General features: G+C 41.7%; 2 protein-coding genes across 3 annotated transcripts in view; one reads left to right on the top strand and one right to left on the bottom strand.

The window, feature by feature from the left end:
- Positions 1–2,631: 2,631 nt before the first annotated feature.
- On the top strand, positions 2,632–5,682 carry ttll2 (tubulin tyrosine ligase-like family, member 2; the record flags this gene model as incomplete). The annotated part of the gene is made up of 3 exons (XM_079526328.1): positions 2,632–2,877; positions 3,196–4,637; positions 4,809–5,682. The coding sequence occupies 3 exons, from the start codon at positions 2,632–2,634 to the stop codon at positions 5,140–5,142; spliced, it is 2,022 nt and encodes a 673-aa protein (XP_079382454.1). The 3' UTR covers positions 5,143–5,682.
- Positions 5,683–5,895: 213 nt separating this feature from the next.
- Positions 5,896–23,428, bottom strand: part of LOC306940366 (uncharacterized protein) — a 50,237-nt gene continuing 32,704 nt past the window's right edge. Inside the window, exons 9-20 of one of the 2 annotated variants that reach the window (XM_079525408.1) lie at positions 21,800–23,309; positions 21,102–21,338; positions 20,766–20,859; positions 19,570–19,699; positions 14,303–14,524; positions 13,988–14,083; positions 12,891–13,013; positions 12,102–12,197; positions 9,079–9,219; positions 7,830–7,914; positions 7,144–7,264; positions 5,896–6,211 (exon numbers count right to left, since the gene is read on the bottom strand). In XM_079525408.1, the coding sequence (XP_079381534.1) occupies positions 6,034–6,211; positions 7,144–7,264; positions 7,830–7,914; positions 9,079–9,219; positions 12,102–12,197; positions 12,891–13,013; positions 13,988–14,083; positions 14,303–14,524; positions 19,570–19,699; positions 20,766–20,859; positions 21,102–21,338; positions 21,800–23,309 (3,033 nt within the window). In that variant the 3' untranslated portion in view covers positions 5,896–6,033. The remainder of the gene's footprint in view (positions 6,212–7,143; positions 7,265–7,829; positions 7,915–9,078; positions 9,220–12,101; positions 12,198–12,890; positions 13,014–13,987; positions 14,084–14,302; positions 14,525–19,569; positions 19,700–20,765; positions 20,860–21,101; positions 21,339–21,799; positions 23,310–23,428) is intronic. The other variant, XM_079525409.1, reaches the window with a different exon arrangement.

The following is a 23,428-nucleotide window of genomic DNA, read 5'->3' as shown; positions in this document are numbered from 1 at the left end:
CAAGCCTACTTAGGTTCATCTTACGGTGGACATGTTTGCCTGAAAAGGAATCTTTGAAATGTTTCATAGTTTTAGAAATATAGTGCTTTCAAATTTGAGAATTTTACAATGGGGCTCAATGGCAGATATTGGCACGTCAAAAAAGCACTTTCACCTAGAAACTCCATTCACACTTTTTATAATTCAGCTTACTGTGGAGACACATGCTGGAACTTTTTACTTTGAAATGTTTTGTAGTTTCTGAGTTATTTAACTTTAACGCCCAATGCATTCTCAATGGCAATAGCACAAACCTTGGCATGCTACTAGTCCTACATACTTACACCTAGAAACCCCATTCAAGCCTACTTAGGTTCATCTTACGGTGGGCATGTTTGCCTGAAAAGGAATCTTTGAAATGTTTCATAGTTTTAGAAATATAGTGCTTTTAAATTTGAGAAATTCAGAATGGGGGTCAATGGCAGATTTTGGCAAGTAAAGATTTGAGTGGGGTTTGAACCCACTATCTCCAGATCATGCAGCCAGTGTGCTAAGTCACTGATCTACTTGCTACCTGCCACAATGCAGTCTGCTGTTCCCTTTGAGTACAACATTGATACAAAAATAAAATACAAAAAATAAAATAACAGGAGATTTGTCTATTGTTTCTTTTGCTGTTGTTTATCTCTAGACGCTCGAATTTTTATGAACCACAATGGAAACAAGTCTCTGGCTCTTCTGTCATTATCTATTCGGCCTTTTAAGAACAGCATGCACAGTGGCTCACTGGGTACAGAGCCTGCCTGGTAATCAGGAGGCTGCAGGTTCAAGTCCTGGCTCAGACATACTGTCCCAAAATCATGAAAATATGACATAATATATTATGCCGTCCCAAACCATGGACTATAGTATGTCGTTTTTTCATGATTTTCATCTTTTTTTCAAATCCTCCAAAATCATGAAAAACGACATGCTATAGTATGCCGTCCGAAGCCATGAACTATAGTATGTCGTTTTTTCATGATTTTCATCTTTTTTTCAAATAGTCCAAAATCACGAAAAACGACATGCTATAGTATGCCGTCCGAAATTTTTTTTAACTTTGGCATGCTACTAGTCCTACATACTTACACCTAGAATCCCCATTCAAACCTATTTAGGTTCATCTTACGGTGGACATGTTTGCCTGAAAAGGAATCTTTGAAATGTTTCATAGTTTTAGAAATATAGTGCTTTAAATGTGAGAAATTTATAATGGCAGATAGTGGCACGTCAAAATCACTTTCACCTAGAAACTCCATTCACACGTTTTATAATTCAGCTTACTGTGGAGACACATGCTGGAACTTTTTACTTTGAAATGTTTTGTAGTTTCTGAGTTATTTAACTTTAACGCCCAATGCATTCTCAATGGCAATAGCACAAACTTTGGCATGCTACTAGTCCTACATACTTACACCTAGAAACCCCATTCAAACGTATTTACGTTCATCTTACGGTGGACATGTTTGCCTGAAAAGGAATCTTTGAAATGTTTCATAGTTTTAGAAATATAGTGCTTTCAAATTTGAGAATTTTATAATGGGGCTCAATGGCAGATAGTGTCACGTCAAAAAATCACTTTCACCTAGAAACTCCATTCACACTTTTTATTATTCAGCTTACTGTGGAGACACATGCTGGAACTTTTTACTTTTAAATGTTTTGTAGTTTCTGAGTTATTTAACTTAAACGCCCAATGCATTCTCAATGGCAATAGCACAAACTTTGGCATGCTACTAGTCCTACATACTTACACCTAGTAACCCCATTCAAACCTATTTAGGTTCATCTTACGGTGGACATGTTTGCCTGAATAGGAATCTTTGAAATGTTTCATAGTTTTAGAAATATAGTGGTTTTAAATTTGAGAAATGTATAATGGGGCTCAATGGCAGATAGTGGCACGTCAAAAAGTCACTTTCATCTAGAAACTCCATTCACACTTTTTAAAATTCAGCTTACTGTGGGCACACATGCTGGAACTTTTTACTTTGAAATGTTTTGTAGTTTCTGAGTTATTTAACTTTAACGCCCAATGCATTCTCAATGGCAATAGCACACACTTTGGCATGCTACTACATACTTAAGATGAACCTAAATAGGTTTGAATGGGGTTTCTAGGTGTAAGTTACACCTAGAAACCCCATTCAAACCTATAAAGGTTCATCTTACGGTGGACATGTTTGCCTGAAAAGGATTCTTTGAAATGTTTCATAGTTTTATGAACTCAGCTAGACTTGAACCAACAACCTGTGGCTCACATAGACAGTATCTGAGTCTGAATCAGAGTGCCACCATGATCTCTGAGAAACTCTTCAGCCTTCCATCTCTTTCCAATGTTCTTCTGAATGTTATTCTCCAAAACATGCTGCAGAGTGAAAGTAGGAGGAACACAGGAGGAACGCTGGATTTGAACTCACAACCTCTGGATCACATGGACATCATCTTTAGCCTGGCTAATAAGCCAGACCGAATCAGCCGTTGGCAAAAAAAAAAGATTTGAGTCTGGCTTATTAGCCAGGCTAATGAGCTTGTATATCGGCTATTTTTGAATAGCCAAAGTCTAAAAATCTAAAATGACACAGCTTTCCCGATGTTAGTGTGTTTCTGATGTGGGATGGCGACAGGGGGGAGGACCCCACACCCATGGTGTTTCGGCTTCACCATGGTGCCCCTGACGTGGTGAGGGAGGTGCTGCTGGAGCGCGGCTGGGAGGAGTACAATGAACAGGAGCAGAAGGCAGGGGACTGGAACCTTTACTGGAGAGCTTCCACCTTCCGCAACTCCGACTACGAAAACCTGCTTCCATGGCAACGCCTCAACCACCATCCAAAAACGAGTAGCATCACACGAAAGGTAGTAGTAATGTCATTTAAACACTTCTACCGCCAACACAGCTGTTGTAATAGCTGTGTAAGCATAGCATATCAGACATTTTATTATTAACAGTTACATTATGCATCTTAAATAGGACCTAAGAGCGTTTGAGTGCTTAACCAGTTGGTTACTTTATTGACACAATTGTATGAAACTTTGGGTCCAAACAATAATCAAAAACCCACGAATAAAAAAATGACATAAAAGTTACAATACATTAAAATATACACAGTACATAACACAAAAAAAAGGTTTAGTGGTTAATTCACAAAACGAAAATGTGTATTCTGTTTAAAGGACTATTTGGCACGGCACCTGAAGAGGATGAGGGGTGCACATGGTTCAGCACTCTACGACTTCAGTCCCACCGTGTTCATCCTCCCCAATGACTACACACGCTTCCTGGCCGAATACACCAAACACCGCCTGATCAAATGTGGAGGCTCATCGGTCTACTGGATCTGTAAGCCCGTTGGTCTCTCCCGTGGCCGAGGCATTTTCATCTTTGAGGACATTAAGGACTTGGTCTACGACTCGCCTGTGATCGTGCAGAGGTACATCAGCAGCCCGCTGCTCATCTCAGGCTACAAATTTGACCTTAGGATCTACGTGTGTGTGAAGAGCTTTGTCCCGCTGACCATCTACATACACCAGGAGGGGCTGGTGCGCTTCGCCACCGAGAAGTACGACCTGTCTTCTTTGGACAATCTCTTCGCTCATCTCACCAACACCAGCATCAACAAGTTTGGTCCCTTCTACACCAGCGACAAGGAGAGCGTGGGCCAAGGGTGCAAGTGGAACATGAGTAAGTTCAGATGCTTTCTCCACAGCCAGGGCATCAACGCGTTCCCTCTTTGGCAGAAGATCAACAACATCGTCACGCTTACCCTGCTCACCATTGCCCCCTCCATACTCTCCAGTCCCAACTGTATTGAGCTGTTCGGGTTTGACATCCTTGTCGACTCCAAGTTCAAGCCGTGGCTGCTGGAGGTCAACTACAGCCCGGCCCTGACTCTAGACTGCCAGGTAGATGTGACGGTAAAAAAGGGGTTAATTGGGGACTTAATCGATCTAATGAACTACAGGTCAAATGACTGCCTGCGAGCGAGTGGCTACCAGAGACAGATGCACAAGAGCCAGACCTCAGAGCTTGTCCTCCCTAAGTGTAGTAGATCCCAGACTCGGAAGAGACAGAGTTGTAGTCAGTCCTCACAAACTCTGGCTAAAACCCCCCGTGAACCGACTCAGTCTTCACACACACAGAAACTCCCTCTTCCTGAAGTGCTTTGCCAGCACCAGTCCCATAAAAGAAGCCACAGCCAGCTGAGTTTATATAACCTGTTGGTAGACCGCCAAAGACACCTGCCTTCCTTTGACTTGAAAAGGATGCACACAGAGAGGCGTTGGGTAATTAACACCAATGTTGGCAGAATCGAGAAGAACCGCACTGTCCGAGGTGGGAACCCGATACGTGACCCACATTCAAGGTCACCCATAAATGAACCTTTACGCCCAGCTCTGGCATCATGGCCAACGGCCAACGGGGCACTCCTCATGTCTGAAGTTACACGCTGCTGTGACGATGACAGAGCCAAGATGGACATGCAGGAAGACAGCAATGTTTCCTCAGTGACATCTGATAGCCCTCGACCACGACATAGCTATCTGAGGCAGAGGCATCCACCTGTCGATGGAGCCTTGCTTAAAGCAGGGCCTTGTAAGCTCCCGGAAATCCATAGGTAGTTATTGGTCTATATATGTTTGCAAAGTATATTTGAAATAATTATCCTTCAGGTTCAAATTTTTGAACTTTGAACTTGATGTGAAAATACACATTCAGAATTGAACAAAAAAAAAGAAAAGAAAGAAAGCTAAACTGTTGAACTTTGCTTTTTGATCCACTGTGCTAGACACAAGCCGCTGAGGCCTCCCTGGGGAAGCACCAGAACACAAGCCAGAGACGGAACTCCTCCGCTGAGAGTTGGAGACTTCATACTGACATTTCCGTTCAACAAAGCCACTCTGAAGGCCTCGCGAGACAAACTGGATGTAAAGATAGCCATCCAGGAGGTCCACAGGTTGACTGGTCAGCTGGTGACTGGCCGAACCCGATCAGAGATGAAACAGAGGCAGTTGGAGGAAGAGGTGCGAGAGGAGAGAGGTGTCGGCGAGGAAGATTTTCACTCCTTGTTCTGGGGACCAAAGGACCCCCCACTGCTCAGAGATTGCTACCTCTCCAGTTAAAATAAGCTTTGTCTTTTGCGATAAAGCATTTGGACATTTGGTCTGCCATAAAGTCTGTAGGGAAAGTACTACTACGACAGTCACAGTGACATAGCATTTAATGTTGGAGTGGCACAGCATATTAAGAAACAAAATTAGCCTGTGTATAGTGTTTATGCGTCTTGATAGAAAAATGTTGTTCAGGATGTCACATTATTTACTATACAATGCGTGTGTGGTACAGTAAGTATCTGTAGTAGTGGGTGTGATTAATTTATGAGTAGGATAGGTAAATATGAGTGCTTACCTGCATAATGGCTATATGATTTCAGTGCCTTCAGGTTAGGAGGTACTGTAACAAGGCTCTTCTTACCTCACTTCTTACCTACGTCAGTCACATGAGCATGTGAGGCAAGGAGAAAGGCTAAGGGGGGACATTGACCTTGTGGACGCCTCATGAATAATACGCCATTCTCTGGAACGAGTAGTCCTGTGCTTACACAGTTACACCTGTCGGATGTGTGGGGTCGATAACCACACCACAATTATTTTTAGAACAGCCCTGCCATCTCAATTCACAGCACACTATACATTCACAATGAATACTTAGAGTAGACATTCAGAATTCTCTAATTGGTGACTGGTGAACTAATTTTTTGTTTTTATAAATGTCATTTTATAAAAATAAATAAATCAGGCATCAGAGAGAGAGAGGGTAGGCTATATTGTTTTATAATTTTTTTTTCTTTTATTAAACAAGCAGACAGGTTTAGATGTAACATAATAACCGCACGCACGCACGCACACGCGCGCGCGCGCGCACACAAACGCACGCACGCACGCGCACACGCACACGCACACACACACACACACACACACACACACACACACACACACACACACACACACACTTCATTTGTTAATGTCGCTCTTGTCCTTGATGCGCACTCTGCCCGAAGTGTACCTGGTCTCCTGTCGTCCATTTGAGTAGACGGTCTTTACTGTTCCGTCAGGATACTCTCTCCTTTTGTACTGGGAGGTGTGGATTTCTCTCTGGCCATTGGTGAACTCCACAGTCTTCTCACCTGACCTGCAAACAAGACAAGTGTCATGCTAAGACTAAACACTGATAAGTTGTACAAATAATAGTGAACAAAATAAATACAACTCATTGAAACTGAGGGAGCAACAAAGGACCAATGCATATTAATTCAAATGAGGGTGATTGCTTTTCATAGAACTGTCTGACTTAAAGTCAATATACAGACTTCATTAAATGGCTAAATTGAGGAATATGTTTTAAGATGCACTGTTCATTTGAAATGAAAATGAATGAAATATGATTTGACATACATTCTCAAATGCATTAATTGCAGCAAATATGAACTTCAAATATATAGTCTTAGCTCAAATCAATTTGAACTAGGAAGGTGCATCATCCATGTGCTGGTTACACCAATCGACACATCCCAGTTACATCACTTTACAATGTTGCTTCTACAGAGAGAGTGCACTTACGTGCAGCCATGTGAGATGGAGGGGAAGAAAGGGAGTACGTAAAATGTTTGATCCCAAAAATCATTACACATCCCTTGAAATCTAAATAATATCATGTAGAGTTCCCTCCGTCAGCTGGTCCTGGTGCTCAACAGTCTAGCTGGCATTAGACCCTCCTAACACTATTAATAATTAGGACTACATTTTTTGACAAATCCAACCTACCCAAATTATCAATCAATTTTGCATGCAAACTCTCCCCCATTCTTTTGACATCAGGAGGCATATTTTTGCAAAACAAATTACTCCTACAGATTTTGTCCAAACATCTCACAAATCGGTACACTTTATAATCATGTAATCAATCAGTATATTTATATTCAATCCTGATTGGCTACTTGCAGGAGTAGCCTGTTTTGAACAAAATGCCTAAAATCACGAACGCAGAGTATGTTTGCAGAATGTTCACCTATTATATGACCAGAATTGGTCATACATGCTAGGGTGTAAGTAGTTAAGCCTTACTGTGAAAGCCTAACCACAGTTCCATCAGGGAAGACAGTCTCCTCTCTGCCGTCAGGATGCTGGTATTTGATGGTCAGATCTGGAAACACTATTTCTCTCTTCCCATCAGGATGATGTTTCTCTATCATAGGAGACAGCGATGCCATTAACCATTCCATTGATTCAAAGCGCAACTCGTTGCAACTGCAGCCACTTGCAACCTCATGCAACCACTTGCAACATTATCCAAAAACTACACTGACCTGCAGTTTTTGGAACACTGCCATTTTGATTTTCGTTGGAAGTTGCAACTAATTGCGTTGCAAATCAGACTGGGCTTTAACCCATATGTTATACTTTGTCGTGTTGCACAAAAGTAGAGAAAACCACTAATCAACAAGCTCAAATGTTGAATTATTAACCATGTCTATTATGACATGGTCAAAATAGGAATGCCAGAGTGAACATTCTTTATACAATTATAAGTTACAATTTTCTGTTACAGAGACACAAACAAAAATCGAGCATTGCGGTAGTTCAGGTAGGCATAGTATAGGCACGCTCAGCCCCGAATGGCAAAGCCCCCATCAAATCTTAGATCAGCAACAATCAACCATTTAACATAAATGACAAAAACTTGTCTTTCATTTAACAAGACATGTGTTGATCAATGCAGTCACATAATGTAAAGAGAGAACAGGCCTTACCAATCTGTTTGTTGGAGAAGTGAAAGACCTCCAGACCATTTGGATAGGTGGTGTGTGTTGTCTGTGTGTCAGCGTAGTAATACACCTACAGTACAGTCACATTCCAAAGAAGTACATATCAGTAGTGCAACTATGTCTCAAACAATAATATTAGGGTTACTGTGTGATTCATTGTCTATTCCAGGGGTTCTCAACCCGTGGGTCGCGACCCACCGGGGGGTCGCCAAATTATTTTAGGGGGTCCCCAAATTATAAAAAAATAAATAAAAAAATCACGATTTTTCAAAAATAGAAGACCTACAAGCTCGTAGCGCGCCACTCGGTGGCGCGCTATGAGCTTGTAGATCTGCTATTTTTAAATAGCTAAATTATAACAATGCTTAAAACACCAAAAGGGGTTCCCGCCCAAAATGGTTTAAGGTTATTGTAGCAGTCAATTTATATTGGGGGTCGGGAGGGGGCGGGGCGGGGCGGGGCGGGGGTCCCGAGACGTTGCCAAAGCATTTTCGGGGGTCCCCGGCCAAAAACGTTGAGAACCCCTGGTCTATTCTATTCTATTAACAGGCGTTGACTGTTGGTGGAGTCTGATTGTGAAGGTAAAGTTTAGACTACACACAACTTACAAGCCCTTCAATTAATATCTTCTACACAGTAAAATGTAAATACAATAATATGTAAAACATTAAATATGAATATAGCATATTTTAAAAATATTTATATGAGATGTCTGTCTGTCTCCACGTGGTCAAATATTTTACTACATTTCATGATTTACGTCATTGCTGAAATCAGACTCGCAAATTAACACAGGTGAAAGGGGAAGCAACACAGATTGAAAAGATAACTTATTGCTAAAAGAAAATGAAAACATGGGAAAAATATGTCAGATATCTCAATATCTCAACAACGTCCCTAATTAATATGTCTCTTTCCGACTATCCCTGTATTTGCCATCCTGACAGATGACCATGATCATCAAGCACCTGAGTTGGCCAATTCCCTATATGAGAAGCATGTGTTTCTGGAGTTCAGATACAGTAGCATTGACGATGGTCCCATAACCAAAATGTTATGTTAGTTTCTAGTCTCTGTCTTAAGGTTTTTGCGGTGTGCAAATCTTCAAACCTCCACTCAATATCTCGATGTTGAATTTTGCATACTGCATTGTTGAACAAAATAAATGTATCCTGTGAATGTGACATGATGTTGCCCAGCCTTTCATCTGGCACTGTGATAGTGTGGCACCCACCACTTTCCCCTCTGCCGACATGGTTTTGACATCTCCGTTGAAGAAGGTGACCATGAGGGTATTCTGGTCCGCTGAGATCTCCTTCCTGGTGCCGTCAGGAAAAGTGATCAGTCTGCTGCCAGTAGAGAGAAGCTGCTCTGTCTGGAGGACCAGAGAGACAAGCCCAGTCATCATTACAACAAAATCAGTCTACAGAAAATGTCCCTAAAAGTATAAGCCGTCTTGAGAGAACAATTCACTTGTATTGAGAGTTAATGAGGTAATGGTTTGAATTTATACTATCCACAATGTAAGTCTTCTTAAAGCAGCACTATGTAACTTGTTTTTTATGAATAAAATCAAATCAAACTATAATTAACTCAATGTCTGTCTGAATGAATGAATGTCTGTCTGTGTGTCAGAAACACTGTCGTAGCTCCTCACTGCCTGCACCAATCACTCCCACTTTTCACACAGGCTTTGAGCATAATATTATGGTCGTAACGGAGCCCCTTTTCCCATTTCCCAAATTAAACATTAATAATTACTTAGTGAATTAAAATGTGCAACCTCCACCTCCGACCCCTAGCAGGATCCACAGCTTATTTGTGTGTGTGTGTGTGTGTGTGTGTGTGTGTGTGTGTGTGTGTGTGTGTGTGTGTGTGTGTGTGTGTGTGTGTGTGTGTGTGTGTGTGTGTGTGTGTGTGTGTGTCTGCCACCCCCCAATGTGTGTTTGCCTACACTGTATTATTATGGTCAATGCCTGTGTGAAAAGTGGGAGTGATTGGTGCAGGCAGTGAGGAGCTACTACAGTGTTTCTGACACACATTCAGACAAACACACATACATTCAGACATTCATTCAGACATTGAGTTAATTATAGTATGATATGATTATAGTATGATGATGTATGATGTACTGTTTTTCCATTTCCAGTGAACAAGTCTATTCACAACTATATTAAAGCAATCCTTCCTCAAAATCCATCAATAATATGATCTATTAAATCACATTACCCACACTGTACATACATTTGGGAGTACCTACTGACTGTCCATACTTTCTGTGGTGCATGTCAAACTGGGGGTCTTTCATACATTTCAAATGGGGGTCTGTGGGCTAATAAGTGTAAATGTTGCATGAAAACATTTCCCTACCATTCATTTGTACGAATACTTTCATGTTATAGTGCTATTCTTATTCATTAAAAAAAAGTTAAAATGAACGGTAATTAACAATATTTATGGGAGGGGCAATATCTACAACGGGTAAGGACTAGAAATAGTAATTTTGTCCAACCTATATGGTAGGGTATATTATATTACAATTTTCTCCCTGCTCTTCTATTGAGACATTTAGATCATGTCAAATCGTGTTACCCATTGGTGAAAAGTGCCCTCTCCAGACCATGGATTTACTATGGTGAAAAAACCCACAAATGCTCTCCATGCCGTACTCGAAGGCAGCATTCAAGATAATTACCCCGTTGTTACTCTCCTGAACTTGAATGCAGCATTTTATGTTGAAAGAATTCCCCTCTGTAGTAACCATGCCGTACACCGCATCTCCAGTCAAACTTGATATACTTAATTGAGCTGGCTGGGAGGTCAAATCAAATCCATAGTCAAATCATATCATAGGCTGGGAGATTCTTCTTGCAAAGACAGTTTTCGTCAATGTGCCTCATCATCATTGCAACAAGGTTGTGTTGTAATGTAGAGTAATACATGCGGAATTGCTCATATAGATTATCAGTGACAGTAACCTTTGTCTACTCTGAATATTGTTCATGTTTGTGGAGTTATTTTTTTCAGTATAATCCTAGATTCCCAGTGTTGATTTAAAATGAGATATTTATTCCGCCCCGCCCGTTTTGAAATTCCAGCCCTGGCATGACCCTGCTGCTGAGCATGACCCTGCTGCCGAGCATGACCCTGCTGCCGAGCATGACCCTGCTGCTGAGCATGACCCTGCTGCTGAGCATGACCCTGCTGCTGAGCATGACCCTGCTGCTGAGCATGACCCTGCTGCTGAGCATGACCCTGCTGCTGAGCATGACCCTGCTGCTGAGCATGACCCTGCTGCTGAGCATGACCCTGCTGCTGAGCATGACCCTGCTGCTGAGCATGACCCTGCTGCCGAGCATGACCCTGCTGCTGAGCATGACCCTGCTGCTGAGCATGACCCTGCTGCTGAGAATGCAGGCAGGCTCAATTAGCTCAATGGTAAAAATGTCAGCCCCTGCACAAGAAACCGGGTCCAAATCCGGGGTAGAAGAGGAAGGTTACTGTATGTGCATTTAAACCCTATGTACTTGGTTATATGTCAATAGCAAAAAGTGCCAATTTGTAATTTGTGCCTAATGTTCACCTGTCTTTGCCAAATGTTTGTTTATTTTCGTGTGATATTTGTCTATTTTTGTTCGTTATGACCTCCCTATAATATGGATGCTGGGCTTCATGTAAAATACAGCTCAGTGAAATGATTAAAAAACTCCATGGCCCCTTTAGCCTCCCAATGAATAGTGCAGGGTACACATGGACTTAAAGATGGAGTGCCGTGATTTTTTTCCACCCTAAAATATGTCATCAGGTATTATTATTATATAAGGAGGAATATTTTTTGTGTAGTTTTTATGTGGACATGCCCACCAGTTCATTAAGTATGCCTGGTTTGCCTGGTGCCTGGTGAATGGTGATGGGTGGGGATCCACCTCAACTGAAGCCATACCCATGCACCCACAGCTGTTGTTGTATGATAAAGGGAGAGGGGTTAGGGGAGGGGATGATATTGTGACGTTGTATTATCAATCGATCAATTTTAATATAAGGCATAGTGTAGGTAAGGAAGAATTGGTCCTTGTAACAGACCAGAGAACAGACTATAATAATGATTTGTATTTAGACAATCATCATACTGAGGAACAGTACGGTAGTTCATACATGAATTATTAAACCCATTCCCAACCCCATGAGCTATTTAGTCAGGTACTGAAAGTGAAACTCATGTCACCTAAGTTCCATGATGTTGATAGTTTTAGGTACCTTCCCATCAGGATAGCATGTCTCTTCACACACACGACTGTCACCGCCTGGTGTGAGTGGGTTCTGCTCCTTCTTGCCCGCCTGTGGGCTGGATGACTAGTGAGAGAAAGACACTATGATCAGAACGTACTCACGTATAGAAGTTACAGTACATGGTAGAGACAATAATAGGATAAACCTGTCAAAAGAAATATGCATATGTCTGGAATTGGTACTGTACAGTATGTTTCATAATAATGTGGATACAATTCCAGTCCATCTGCACCTGTATTATCAACATTCATCACTGGTTCACTGTGTCCATGCATAATACAAGAGGGCCAGCAATTCAAAGATAAAATCAGGTTGGAACGGTATGGATTGAAAGAATTGGCACAGGGAGTGTATCGCTTGCACTTCATACATAAGTGATGATGTCAAAGTCTGTGGTGTGACACTAACTATTGTCGTTCCTTATCAATTATTTCTGGGATGCTTAAAGACCACTTCAGAGCCTATTATATAGTTGAATAACTTGATACTTATTAGATGGGGATGAACAGGATTTAGACTGCAGGTCGTTAGGTGGACAGAGGAGTGTCTGTTCTGCTTTGGTCTAACTAGGGGACTGCAGGATATACTACTGCAAGAGGTCGTCTGTATAATGAGTATTGATAAGATAACCATAGAAAATAGTATACAAATTCTATCAAAACCAAATGCTTGGGTGAAGTACAGTTTTGACCATGTGATAAATAAATAAAAATATTGTGATATAAAATACATATTGTTTTATTTCACCAGACAGACCGAGTATTGCGTTGCTGGTCTCTTGTGATAAGTTGGTGTGCTGAAGGCTGGTGTGGCACTCCTGCTACGGGTCCCTGACAGAGGTCTGCCTGTATGGGCCCCCAGTGTGTTTCTCACAGGATCCTGGAGTTATAAAACATACACAGTACTCGCACAAACAGGACAGAGAACATGAATACAACTCTTGTTGCGGTCAACAGTTCACAGACCCGACCATTCCCACCATAAGGCCAACGCGATATATCAGCATAGAAATGTTGCAGCTGACATGCAGTGGAGCTGTGGGTGTTTTTCATCACTGTCATCTAAATAAAATCCCCCACTATGTGCATGAATATCTATAAGTAAATGTGCTGTAAAGCAAACTCAAGTGAGCTTCTTTTAGTAGGCTATAAACTTATATTTCCATAGTGAGGTCAGAAAACTAAGGATGTATACATTGGGCCACAAATGAGCCTCTCTTGACAAACAATTGTATTTTCAACTGAAAAAGGGTTGACACAACTGTTATACAACAAAACAATAAAAACATTATTAATGGCATTGATTGTTTACATCAGCGATTCAATGCTATAATAAATGTGGTTTGCATTGATCATCAGTCAGCAGGCAACGTCTCTCCAAATTAAGTCAATAGTTATTAACCACTTAAACCCTATATATATTACATTGTTGACCAGAGTACCCCAGGGAGTTTGGCTCCCTCATTTTTTCATGTCTGACCGATCTGCATGTAGATCTTCTTTCTTAAAATGACATGTCCATATCAGGGCGCTATGGTTGAAGAGGTTTAAACTGTGACTGTGTGTGCAACCACGTCAGAACATCTCACTGGTTGTTCCATTTATCGTGTAAGTCTACTCCACTGTATCTATCAATAGTCTCAGCATCAGGAGCCCATGCACACATGCAATTCCTCTGAGAACTGGGTTGTTTTCTCACTCATTTGTAAATGTACTGTATATATTTCCATCATGTACACAGTAATATCAGAAATGTTATATAATAAAATATATTTTATTTTGATATATTATATAAAGATATACCTTTTATAGTTTTATAATAAATAGTGAAATATGCCCATAGGTCGTGGTTACCTTTTCTAGGTGTTGATCTGATGTGGATCTATGTCGGGGTGAAGACCTTTTGTAAATTATAGATGATCTCCTTTCAACCATCCTTACATCTCCACCCTATATAAACAGAGTGGGTTTACTGTTTACACTAAGGCAAGTACAATGCATAGAATCTTTTAAAACCCTATCTTAAATTTCTTAAAATGTATACAAACGTACCTTTATATTTATAAACCAATAACCCCCCCACACACACACACGCACGCACACACGCACGCACGCACAGTTTAACCCTTTATTCTGATCTTATTTGGCCAAATTGAAAGTTCAGTTTACTTCTATACTTGGGGTTCCTCTCTGGGATGCAGTGTCTGTGTGTGCAGTACACTGCCTGGCCACCAGGTTGTGCTGTTGTGTTGGGGTGAGCGTCCCTCTCAGCTCACTGTTCTCTCTGGTCAGAGCCTCCAGCTGGCTTTGCAGTTGACTCTGAGCCAAAGACCAGATTCTTTCTCTCTGCTCCAACCACTGCTGGAGGGCCATCATCTGGTTTCTCAGCTCCTATGTGCACCCACACATGTACGCACACACAGCGGTATCGGTGTTATGTAAAGGCTATAGTAAAGCTAGACACACATACAAGCACAGTCACTGCAGAGACACTGAAAGAATAGTTATCAGACATGCATACAAACACTTGACACAGATATGCAAAGACCAGACATACAAACATACACATGTAAATGCCAGATTACACAAAAAAGGTTCACATCCAGGTTGAAGTATCTCACACACACACACACACACACACACACACACACACACACACACACACACACACACACACACACACACACACACACACACACCCCCCCCCCCCCCCCTCTGGTGTATGCTGATTGCTGACACAGACACAAACACACCTGCATAAACACACACACACCCACGCACGGCACACTGCCTGCCACTGCCAGGCGTCCACTGACTAACGTACGATGTGAATGGTGTGTTGACCTTGTAAAGAAGTGAGGGTGTAAACTGTTTGGATACACAGGAGGCGGTGGATCTTCACAAGAGCAATTAACAAACCTCTATTGACAAACAGGAAATGCCGTTTGGAGTTTTTCCAGTAAAAACGAAAAAGTCATTTTTGATTATGCCTCGTCGAAAACATTTACTGGTAGACAGCTGAAGACCACTGATTCATTCGTCATTCACAGCTATTAACAAGTTGTTATCCAGATGTGTGGTGAAGTCATTTAGAATTTTAATCCTTTTTATGGGGGTGGGTATGAAGAGTGATTAGGTTATTGTGCAAAGGTTTTTGGCCATGGCTAAAGTTGACCCCAGTTGACAGAGGTGAGGTGGTGCCTAAAAACACAACCCTCTATATGGAATTTCGGGAGTAAAAATGAAGTTGACTTGGGAGAAGAACAGAGGTGCGGACAGAAGAACAGAGAAGAACAGAGGTGCGGACAGAAGTGGAGTCAAGCAAGAGAGGTGAAGAGGCTTCTGTACTGCACTCGGCACACAGGAGGATAACAGGAATAAAAGGGTGTAGACATGGTCAAATGTACAGGACGACATGGGGACCCACCCAGGGCAATGGAGCCATTTTGGAGTATTTTGGATAATCTATCCTAATAAATGTGGTTTGCTCCTACATTATCACTGCACTTTAAGGTAAAGCTAATGCTGCCTCAGCCTTTTGGTGTGCAATGTGATTTCCTGAGTTCAAAGAGACTCAAGAGCTGTGATGTTGATTCCTTGTTTTCTCATATAGGGAAGAAAGAACATCACCATTGTTGTGTGCATTCGTCCTGATTAACTAACTGACTGCATGGTCCCAAGTCACATTCAGATGCAAGTCACAAAACAAATCTACTAGGACACACATTGTCTATTGTGCAATGGAATAAAGTAGAAAATCCTTGAATATAATAGCTACAACTTTTATAAATTGATCACCCTAACCTAAACCCTATGCTCTCACCTACCCATTCACAGGTAAATTGGCTAAGTGGAGAATAGTCCTGTCAATATGAGGCCTGAGTCCCCCTTATCATCCTGACATCCACATATCCAAAACAATGCCCATAGGAGAAAAAGTCATTTTGCACACCTACTTAAAGGGGCATTCCACTATTCTTTACTATGTCATTAATATACCTTAGAGCTGTTGTGTGGAAATAATAAAAAGTCCCCAGATTCTGTGTTTCCTAGAACTGGAGGTCTGAAAAAAATCATTAACATGGTGAATCACATCTTGATGACATCATCAAGATGTGATTCACCATGTTAATTTTTTTTATCATTCTTTTTTTCCCCCTCTAACACCTCTAAGGTATATTAATGACATAGTAAAATGAGTGGTATTCCCCTTTAAGATGGACAGGTTATCAGAGTTGTGAACTTGAAGAGAAAAAAATATATAGTTTAAACTTTAATGCAACGTTGTGGTCGCTCAGACCTTCATCAGGCACTGTATCTGCATTAAACTAGCCTATACTATAGGCCCTAAAATTGTCCATAAAGACAAATGGCTTTTTATCTATTATTCTGTCTAGGCTATATTATATTACCTGTCTGAACAGTGAAGAAAGATAAAGAGGCCAGTTTACTGTTCAGGGATGGCATGGAAGACCAGAGAGTCATATACAAAATGTGGTCATTCAATAACTTTAATAACTGTCAAAAAGTGTTATATGTTTGATTGGGCGGCTCAGGCTGTAATGCAGTGACTTCCTCTGTAGCAAGCCATACAGTAAGTGGCATCATTTGGGACTTTTCCTAGGTGCCTTCAAAACATTTCCTTCTTTCACTCTTCATATGCTCAGTCTCCCTTCCTAACAATGAACCTTCTGTTGAAGTGAAGTGACAGATGGATGACATTTCAGGGGAAGAGGGCAGGTTACAACATCATTCACGTCGCTTTTAGTTGTTGTCACTGACAGGGAAACCGGGGTCCCACTCCCATGTCAATTCCAGTAAATCAGGTGAGTCTCAACTTGGATCAAATCCCAGTCACTCCTGAGAGTGGCCCTGAGCCTGAGACTCACACCATGAATACATGACTTAAGGGTACTTGCCTTTCATTCTGAGGAACAGATTATGTGCAAAACCAGTGATACCAGTTGAGTCACACACACACACACACACACACACACACACACACACACACACACACACACACACACACAGTGACACACACACACACACAGTGAAGGTACAAGTCCAGCTTAACAGGTTATTACGTAGACAGAGGTGTTGGAATTGAACTAGTTAATCATTTCTGAGTTACTCGTAAATTTTGATTTCAGTGACAGTTATGCCTGTAACCATGGCTCATTTCATAGAAGAACAAATAAAAAGCGGGAGAAATAGTACATGTTAAGTCTTGAATGAACCAGTAAGTGCACTGATCACAGGAACCAAGTTTCTTTTTTTCCCCCTTTTATCCCACGATTTTGTAACCCATTTCTTTCACCCATGCAGTGTCAATTATCTAATGTAATCCTGGGCGCTGCACTTCCTCTGCCAACCTGGGGGGGGGCAGCGGACTGACCTCATACTTCCTTCTATGCATGAGGAGTCTAAGCTGCTTCTTTTCACCTGACAGGGGGGAGTTTCCCCGGCCGGACATGGCACGTGGAAGGAACCCATTATTCCGACCAGTTCCTTTCCCCTCCAGCAGGCGCCCCGGCTGGCCAGGGGGAGGTAGTTTAGAGACCAGGATTACTGCATGTTTTTTGTGGGGGGTGGGGGGGACACGGGGAGAGTATGCAGGCTCCACAGTCCACACAGGGGGGCCCTTTCGCCAACCCCGCCCCCCGGCACTGATGAGGAGAGAGCACGCCCCCAGTGCCCACAGCGTCCCCAGCGGGAATCGAACCCAGGTCCTTCTAGCTGTGAGGCAACAGCACTACCGACTGTGCCACCGTGCCCCACACAGGACCCAAGTTTGAATCCAACTCTCTCTGCCCTCATTTTCCTGTTTTTAGTCTAGTGACTCTAGTCCACTGGTTTTCAAGCTCAAGTTCACAGTGAACTTGTAGATACTGTGGGGATCCCCTCTGGGTCCCGACCTACAGTATACTGTAGGTTGAGAACCACTGGACTTCCAATCAATCAATCAATCAATCAATCAATCAATCAGGTCGGGATGCCAATTTCATTCAATCAGGAATGGATACTGTTGGTTTATTGGTTAAAGAGATCCAATTATTATACCCAGTTAATCATATTATTATCTGAATCATTAATGTTAAATAAGAGCCAATTATTTAAGGCATAATGTGATTAAATACAATTGTACTATACATTTTGAATATATTAGGATATTGATTCATCCATGTTTAACCTTTTATCTAAATGACTAAATGATGACGAATACTGACTAAAAAATGACCATAAGATAACCCCGAGGAAAGCAGAAGTACTGAGGAGAACATACAGAAAATCGTCATCTGGAATTCACCGTTTTGGCTTTATGTTAACTGTATAAAATGGGCAGGGAGAGCATTTGACCAGTGCGCAGACTTCATGAACTGTCACTTGGTGATTGTACTTAATCAGCAAGGGATAGAATTCTGACGCCCATGAGATCTCATGTAATTATTCATTTCATATTCATTCTATTATTCAATCTGTAATACTTGTATAACTTTATGCAATTTAATTAAATAAAATGTTAATCCTTAAATACTTTTTGTCCGTTCTTAAACTTCACCAATTAAAGGACGCGCAGAGATAGCGTGCTCCATGAGGGTTTTCTAAATTGTCTCACTGCACTATTTGTTTGTTATTATCAACAATACAAGATGATAAAGAAGTGAAATTGAAAGTGAGCAGATCCAATTGGAACTGGGACAGAAACTGCTAACTTACCTTTGTGGTGTTCTCTCTCTTTATTGAATCAAATTTGAAACCTTCCTGCCTGAAAAGTTTTTTTTCTTTCTTTTTTTCCTGTTTACTAAAGAGCTTATGGGGAGACCTCTGTTATTGAACAAACACTCTATACTAGCAGTGCTTAGTATCAGAATGAATAATATTAACAATTATTATTTTTTAACCACAATATATTACTTACAGGAGCGGCAAGGACGGAGTTCTCCGTTCAATCAATTAGTAACGCCCAGCGCTCAGGACGGAGATTGATCAAAAGGACGGTCGCATCGCTCCACAGGCTGAGAGCGTCTGTTGCGCAACATTCGATGTTATTTTCCGGTGGGACGTCATCGAAAATGTCCCCCCCCCCATTTTAGCCGACGAGATCGAAAATCTTAAAACGTTAATAACTCTTAATCTAAATCATTCCGTCCAATTCTAAGAAAAGATGATGTGTTAGACGGCCCATCGCAGTCTCGTCGCTAGTCGCGTTAGAATTAATCATACCTCCCGTTGTCGATCGCATCAAGAGTGTTTTGGCTACATCAAGCCACTTCAGCCACATCCGGGATAGCATCCGGTCCGTCACTAAATGTGCTCCGATGCTATAAATCACTGGGCGCTATGATTAAATGGATTAAATAACCCTGGGCGTTCGGGGTGTAAATGTAATGTAATCACAATGTAATCATTTGTAATTTCCCACACATGAGATTCACCTGGGCCTCATTGGACTCCATTTTAATCACGCCACCTGCTTGGTGAGTCGCTGGCAAAGAGTTAACAGCATGGCTGCTCTGAACAGCACTTCCTCCACTGCCTATCTCCTCCATCAGGTCCGCTTTCTCTCTGCAAAGAAGCGAATGCATTAGGGGAAACGGAAAGAAAATGGCACAGATTAAGAAAGCCTCAGATATGAGCAGAAGACAGAAAGAAAAGCACAGTAGCTGGTTGATAAAACACTGATTTATCACACTTGTTGCAATAATATATTTATTTACTTTGAATACATTAATGTCCCCCTCTGAATGAAAATGAAGGCATAGCTAGGTCTCACGTAGATATGGCACATTATGGCACTTGCCATACCATAATGGCTATGCCAATTTATACTTTTTATATTTTATAGTTTTATATATATAGTTTTGACAATAATTGGCAACAGTCAAAATATTTTCACAGGCTAATAATAAGCAAAAGTGTGAGACACGATTTGTTCATGGAAAAACTTGATCACCTGTTGAAGCACAGAATGATGATTATTATTATTGCATGTCCTCAAACCTTTGAAGAAACACCTAATTCCCACAAATGAATTCCCCAGTCAGGAACTTTATCAAGACATCTTGTGTGTTGAGTGTGCGGGAAATAACCTTTTCTGAAAATGTTACTTACATTTATCATGGCCTAGGGAAAAATAATAATAATCCAAGGCGATCCCTGCCATCTATGAAGTTTGCTAAACCCTGGCTTTAATTGACGAAATCAAGGCAGAGATAAGCCCTTCACTACAATTTACATTTATGCATTTATGCTCTTATCTAGAGTGACCTAGAAGTGCAAGATCAGAGTAAATGGCATGAACCTGTCCCTAGACATAAAACATGGTAAATTGTCATGTAAGTAGAGCACAATGTAACTAGGATACGAGGCAAATATCAAACCTACAGTAGCATCTGTCTAACATTCATAACATTCTTGCTATGCTATTTCATAGTGTGACACAAGAGCTCTAAAATCTAATACTGATAACATAAACAACATCCTGTACTGTACCACCTTGTGTAGAATAGGAAACAAAATACATGTTCTAGAATATATAACAGGAAACAAAATATATTTTATATTTGTAATGCTACATATGCTATTTTCAACATCAATCATTTCTGATTAAAATATCCCTCTGAGGTTTTACCTGTGAAGTTCCCCTGATTGTTGTTGCAATTTGGCTTTATCCTGTGATGAAGCAGGGTTTTTTGGTTTTATTCTGGGTGAGGCGGCCTGACTACCTACACGTGAGAGAAGAGGCACATGTTAAATAACTGATGCATGATACCTACAGTACAAACACTTTTATTTGACCATTTCTCCTGCACGCCCCATTTCTCCTGCTTTGCGTGCGTGCGTGCGTGTGCCGTGCGTGTGTGTGTGTGCGTGTTGTGGACATACTTGCTGTTTACATACAATGTCCAGTATAACCCTATGCTATGGTGTCTCATGAGCATTTTAATAGAAACCCCAGGTTTCTCACCCTCTGCTTTGGTTGGTCTCCTGGTGCCCTCTTTAGATGCTGCCATCGTTTTGTTGAGAATCTCGGCTCTGGGCTTCGAAGAGCTTGGAGGTTCTCGCTTCCTCGCTCTTCCTCGGCCAGAGTTGCTCCCAGGAGGCTCTGTGCTGTTCTGTAGGGGCGCGTTCCTAAAGGACAGCTGTGGTGTGTGGGACGGAGTCCTTCGGGACTGTGTTTTGCACCAGACTATGTCCCTAAGCTCTGTGCAAAATAGAACATGTTTTCAAAAAAAGGAAAAAAATCAAAAAACACATTCTATGATTTAAAATATGTTCATGGAGACATGAAAATATGTAAGATTGTTGTTAAGATTGTTATATGGACCAAACGTCATTATTCCACATTTCTCATTATTATTACATTTTCTCTAAATTATAGGGGAGACAGAGTTTTTGGAGATGAGTTTTGGTTAATTGTTTTTGCTTTACACCACTGGCGACACAATGAAAAATGGAATATTTCCATCAATCTCAAGGCAGAATTTTTCATATTCATAAAAGTCCTAATCCTGGATTAGAAGTCACCAGGGCAGTCCAACCATGGCTCATTTATCGTAGCAAATTGCAATCCGATTGAAAATATAATTACAAATGTGTTTCTATTTAGATATATTCAATAATGTAAATGTTAAAGTAAAATGCTGAAATAAATAACATTCTTACCATCGCTGCTGGAGCTGCAGCACGGGGACGGCTCCCGGCATAGAGAGAGACGTGACGTCGGCCTGGATTTGATGCGTGGCTTCTGTGTGAGGAGGTGGGAGATCACAGGCTCCTCTCCGGCCTCGCTGGGCCCATCACTTGCATAGTCACCTTCTGACAGGTCTAGATTGGAATCCTGGTGCTGGAGGAAAGGAACTGGGGATGGGTGCTTGAGATTGTGATAGAACTTGGAGTGTGGGTGATCATCATCATCATCATCATCATCACTACTACAATTACTGTTGCTACTTCTGCTAGTGCTGGCATGACAGGAAGTTCTTATGGCATTAGGAGGCGAAGTTAGACTAATGTTGTTCAGTGAGGTGGAACATGATGATGCCGGTTTCGTTGTAGGTTGTCTATGCCCTTTGACCCAAAAGGAGCCTGGGGCCCTTCTACTTCCTGGTTTTGAATTGTTGCGTCGTCGGGCCCAATAATATGTTTTTGTTTCGGCGGAGCCTGAGGAAAGAGTTCCCATCTCTGGGCCTGTGACTCTCACTATGTGGTCATTCACTGTCTTAAAACCAACAATAACTTCCTGAGTTGTCCCGACCTGAGGGCAAACTGTGTTATTCTTGCGAGGCGATGGATGAGTTTTCAAATGTTTTGTCTGATGCGGTGCAATTGAAACAGCAGGCTGTTTGAGTGTCGACACTTCTGTGCAATTCCCTTTCGCGGAGCGGCAACTTCGCTCTTCCGAGGCCACATGAGATGATCTCAGAAGTTCACATGTCCTCAGTGTTGCTGTGACCTCAAATTCACTTTCCCTCATTTCTCCTCCTCCTTTTCCAGTGGTTTTGCCCAGTTTTCCCTCCTTCTGTCTCTTTGCCCCCTGCTGTATGAAAGACTGATTATTATCATTCCCAGCTGGCTGGTTTACTCTGGCTTCTTGCTGACGTGACTGGTGGACCTCTATAGCATCACTGTGTCTTCGCTCTCCTGATTTACTGTTATGTTTTCTCTCTCGTAATTGGTAGAGACGTTGCTTTCTGTCTCCTACAGCTGGCATGCTGGTCCATTCTTGTATTTGACCCAGGGAGGGAGGATGGGCCCGGAGAGGGGAGCTGGCCTGGTTTAGGGAAAGCTGCGGGGGTTGTTCCAATGTTTGGAGCTGGGTAGAGGAATCAGACCGGGCCTGGGATTCAATCTGGCACTTTTCCTGGTTATGGGGATGACACAGAGTATGGCTGTGTCTCTGTGATTTAAGTGAGGTTTTGTTTTTTGGATCCCTGATACCCTCATTCTGAAATGTCGCAAGTTGATCTTTAATGTCCAGAGAGGGGGCTGAGGAGCGCCTTTGCTGCCTGCCCCTGGTTAACTTCCTGCTGGGCTGCTCGTGGTCAAGGGAGGACCTCCTCTGGGGCTTCCACTGGACAGTGTCCTTGTCTTTAACCCTCTCTGTCCTAGACATACCCTCTCCCTTGCGCAAAAAGTAACGTTTTTCTGTCGACCTTCTCACCTCGCCAGTGTCCTGAGAGAAAGACACAGATTAAGTTAATTTCTGTTTACACAACTAAGAAAAGAGAATGAAACAAATGAAAAACCAGTGGAAAAATACATAAAAAATGTTTAGAACTTAGTCTTCATTAA

Source organism: Electrona antarctica (assembly GCF_951216825.1).
Source record: "Electrona antarctica genome assembly, chromosome: 17".
Classification (NCBI taxonomy): domain Eukaryota; kingdom Metazoa; phylum Chordata; class Actinopteri; order Myctophiformes; family Myctophidae; genus Electrona; species Electrona antarctica.
The sequence above is the reverse complement of the archived record's forward strand: the minus strand, read 5'-3'. Positions and strand labels throughout refer to the sequence as shown.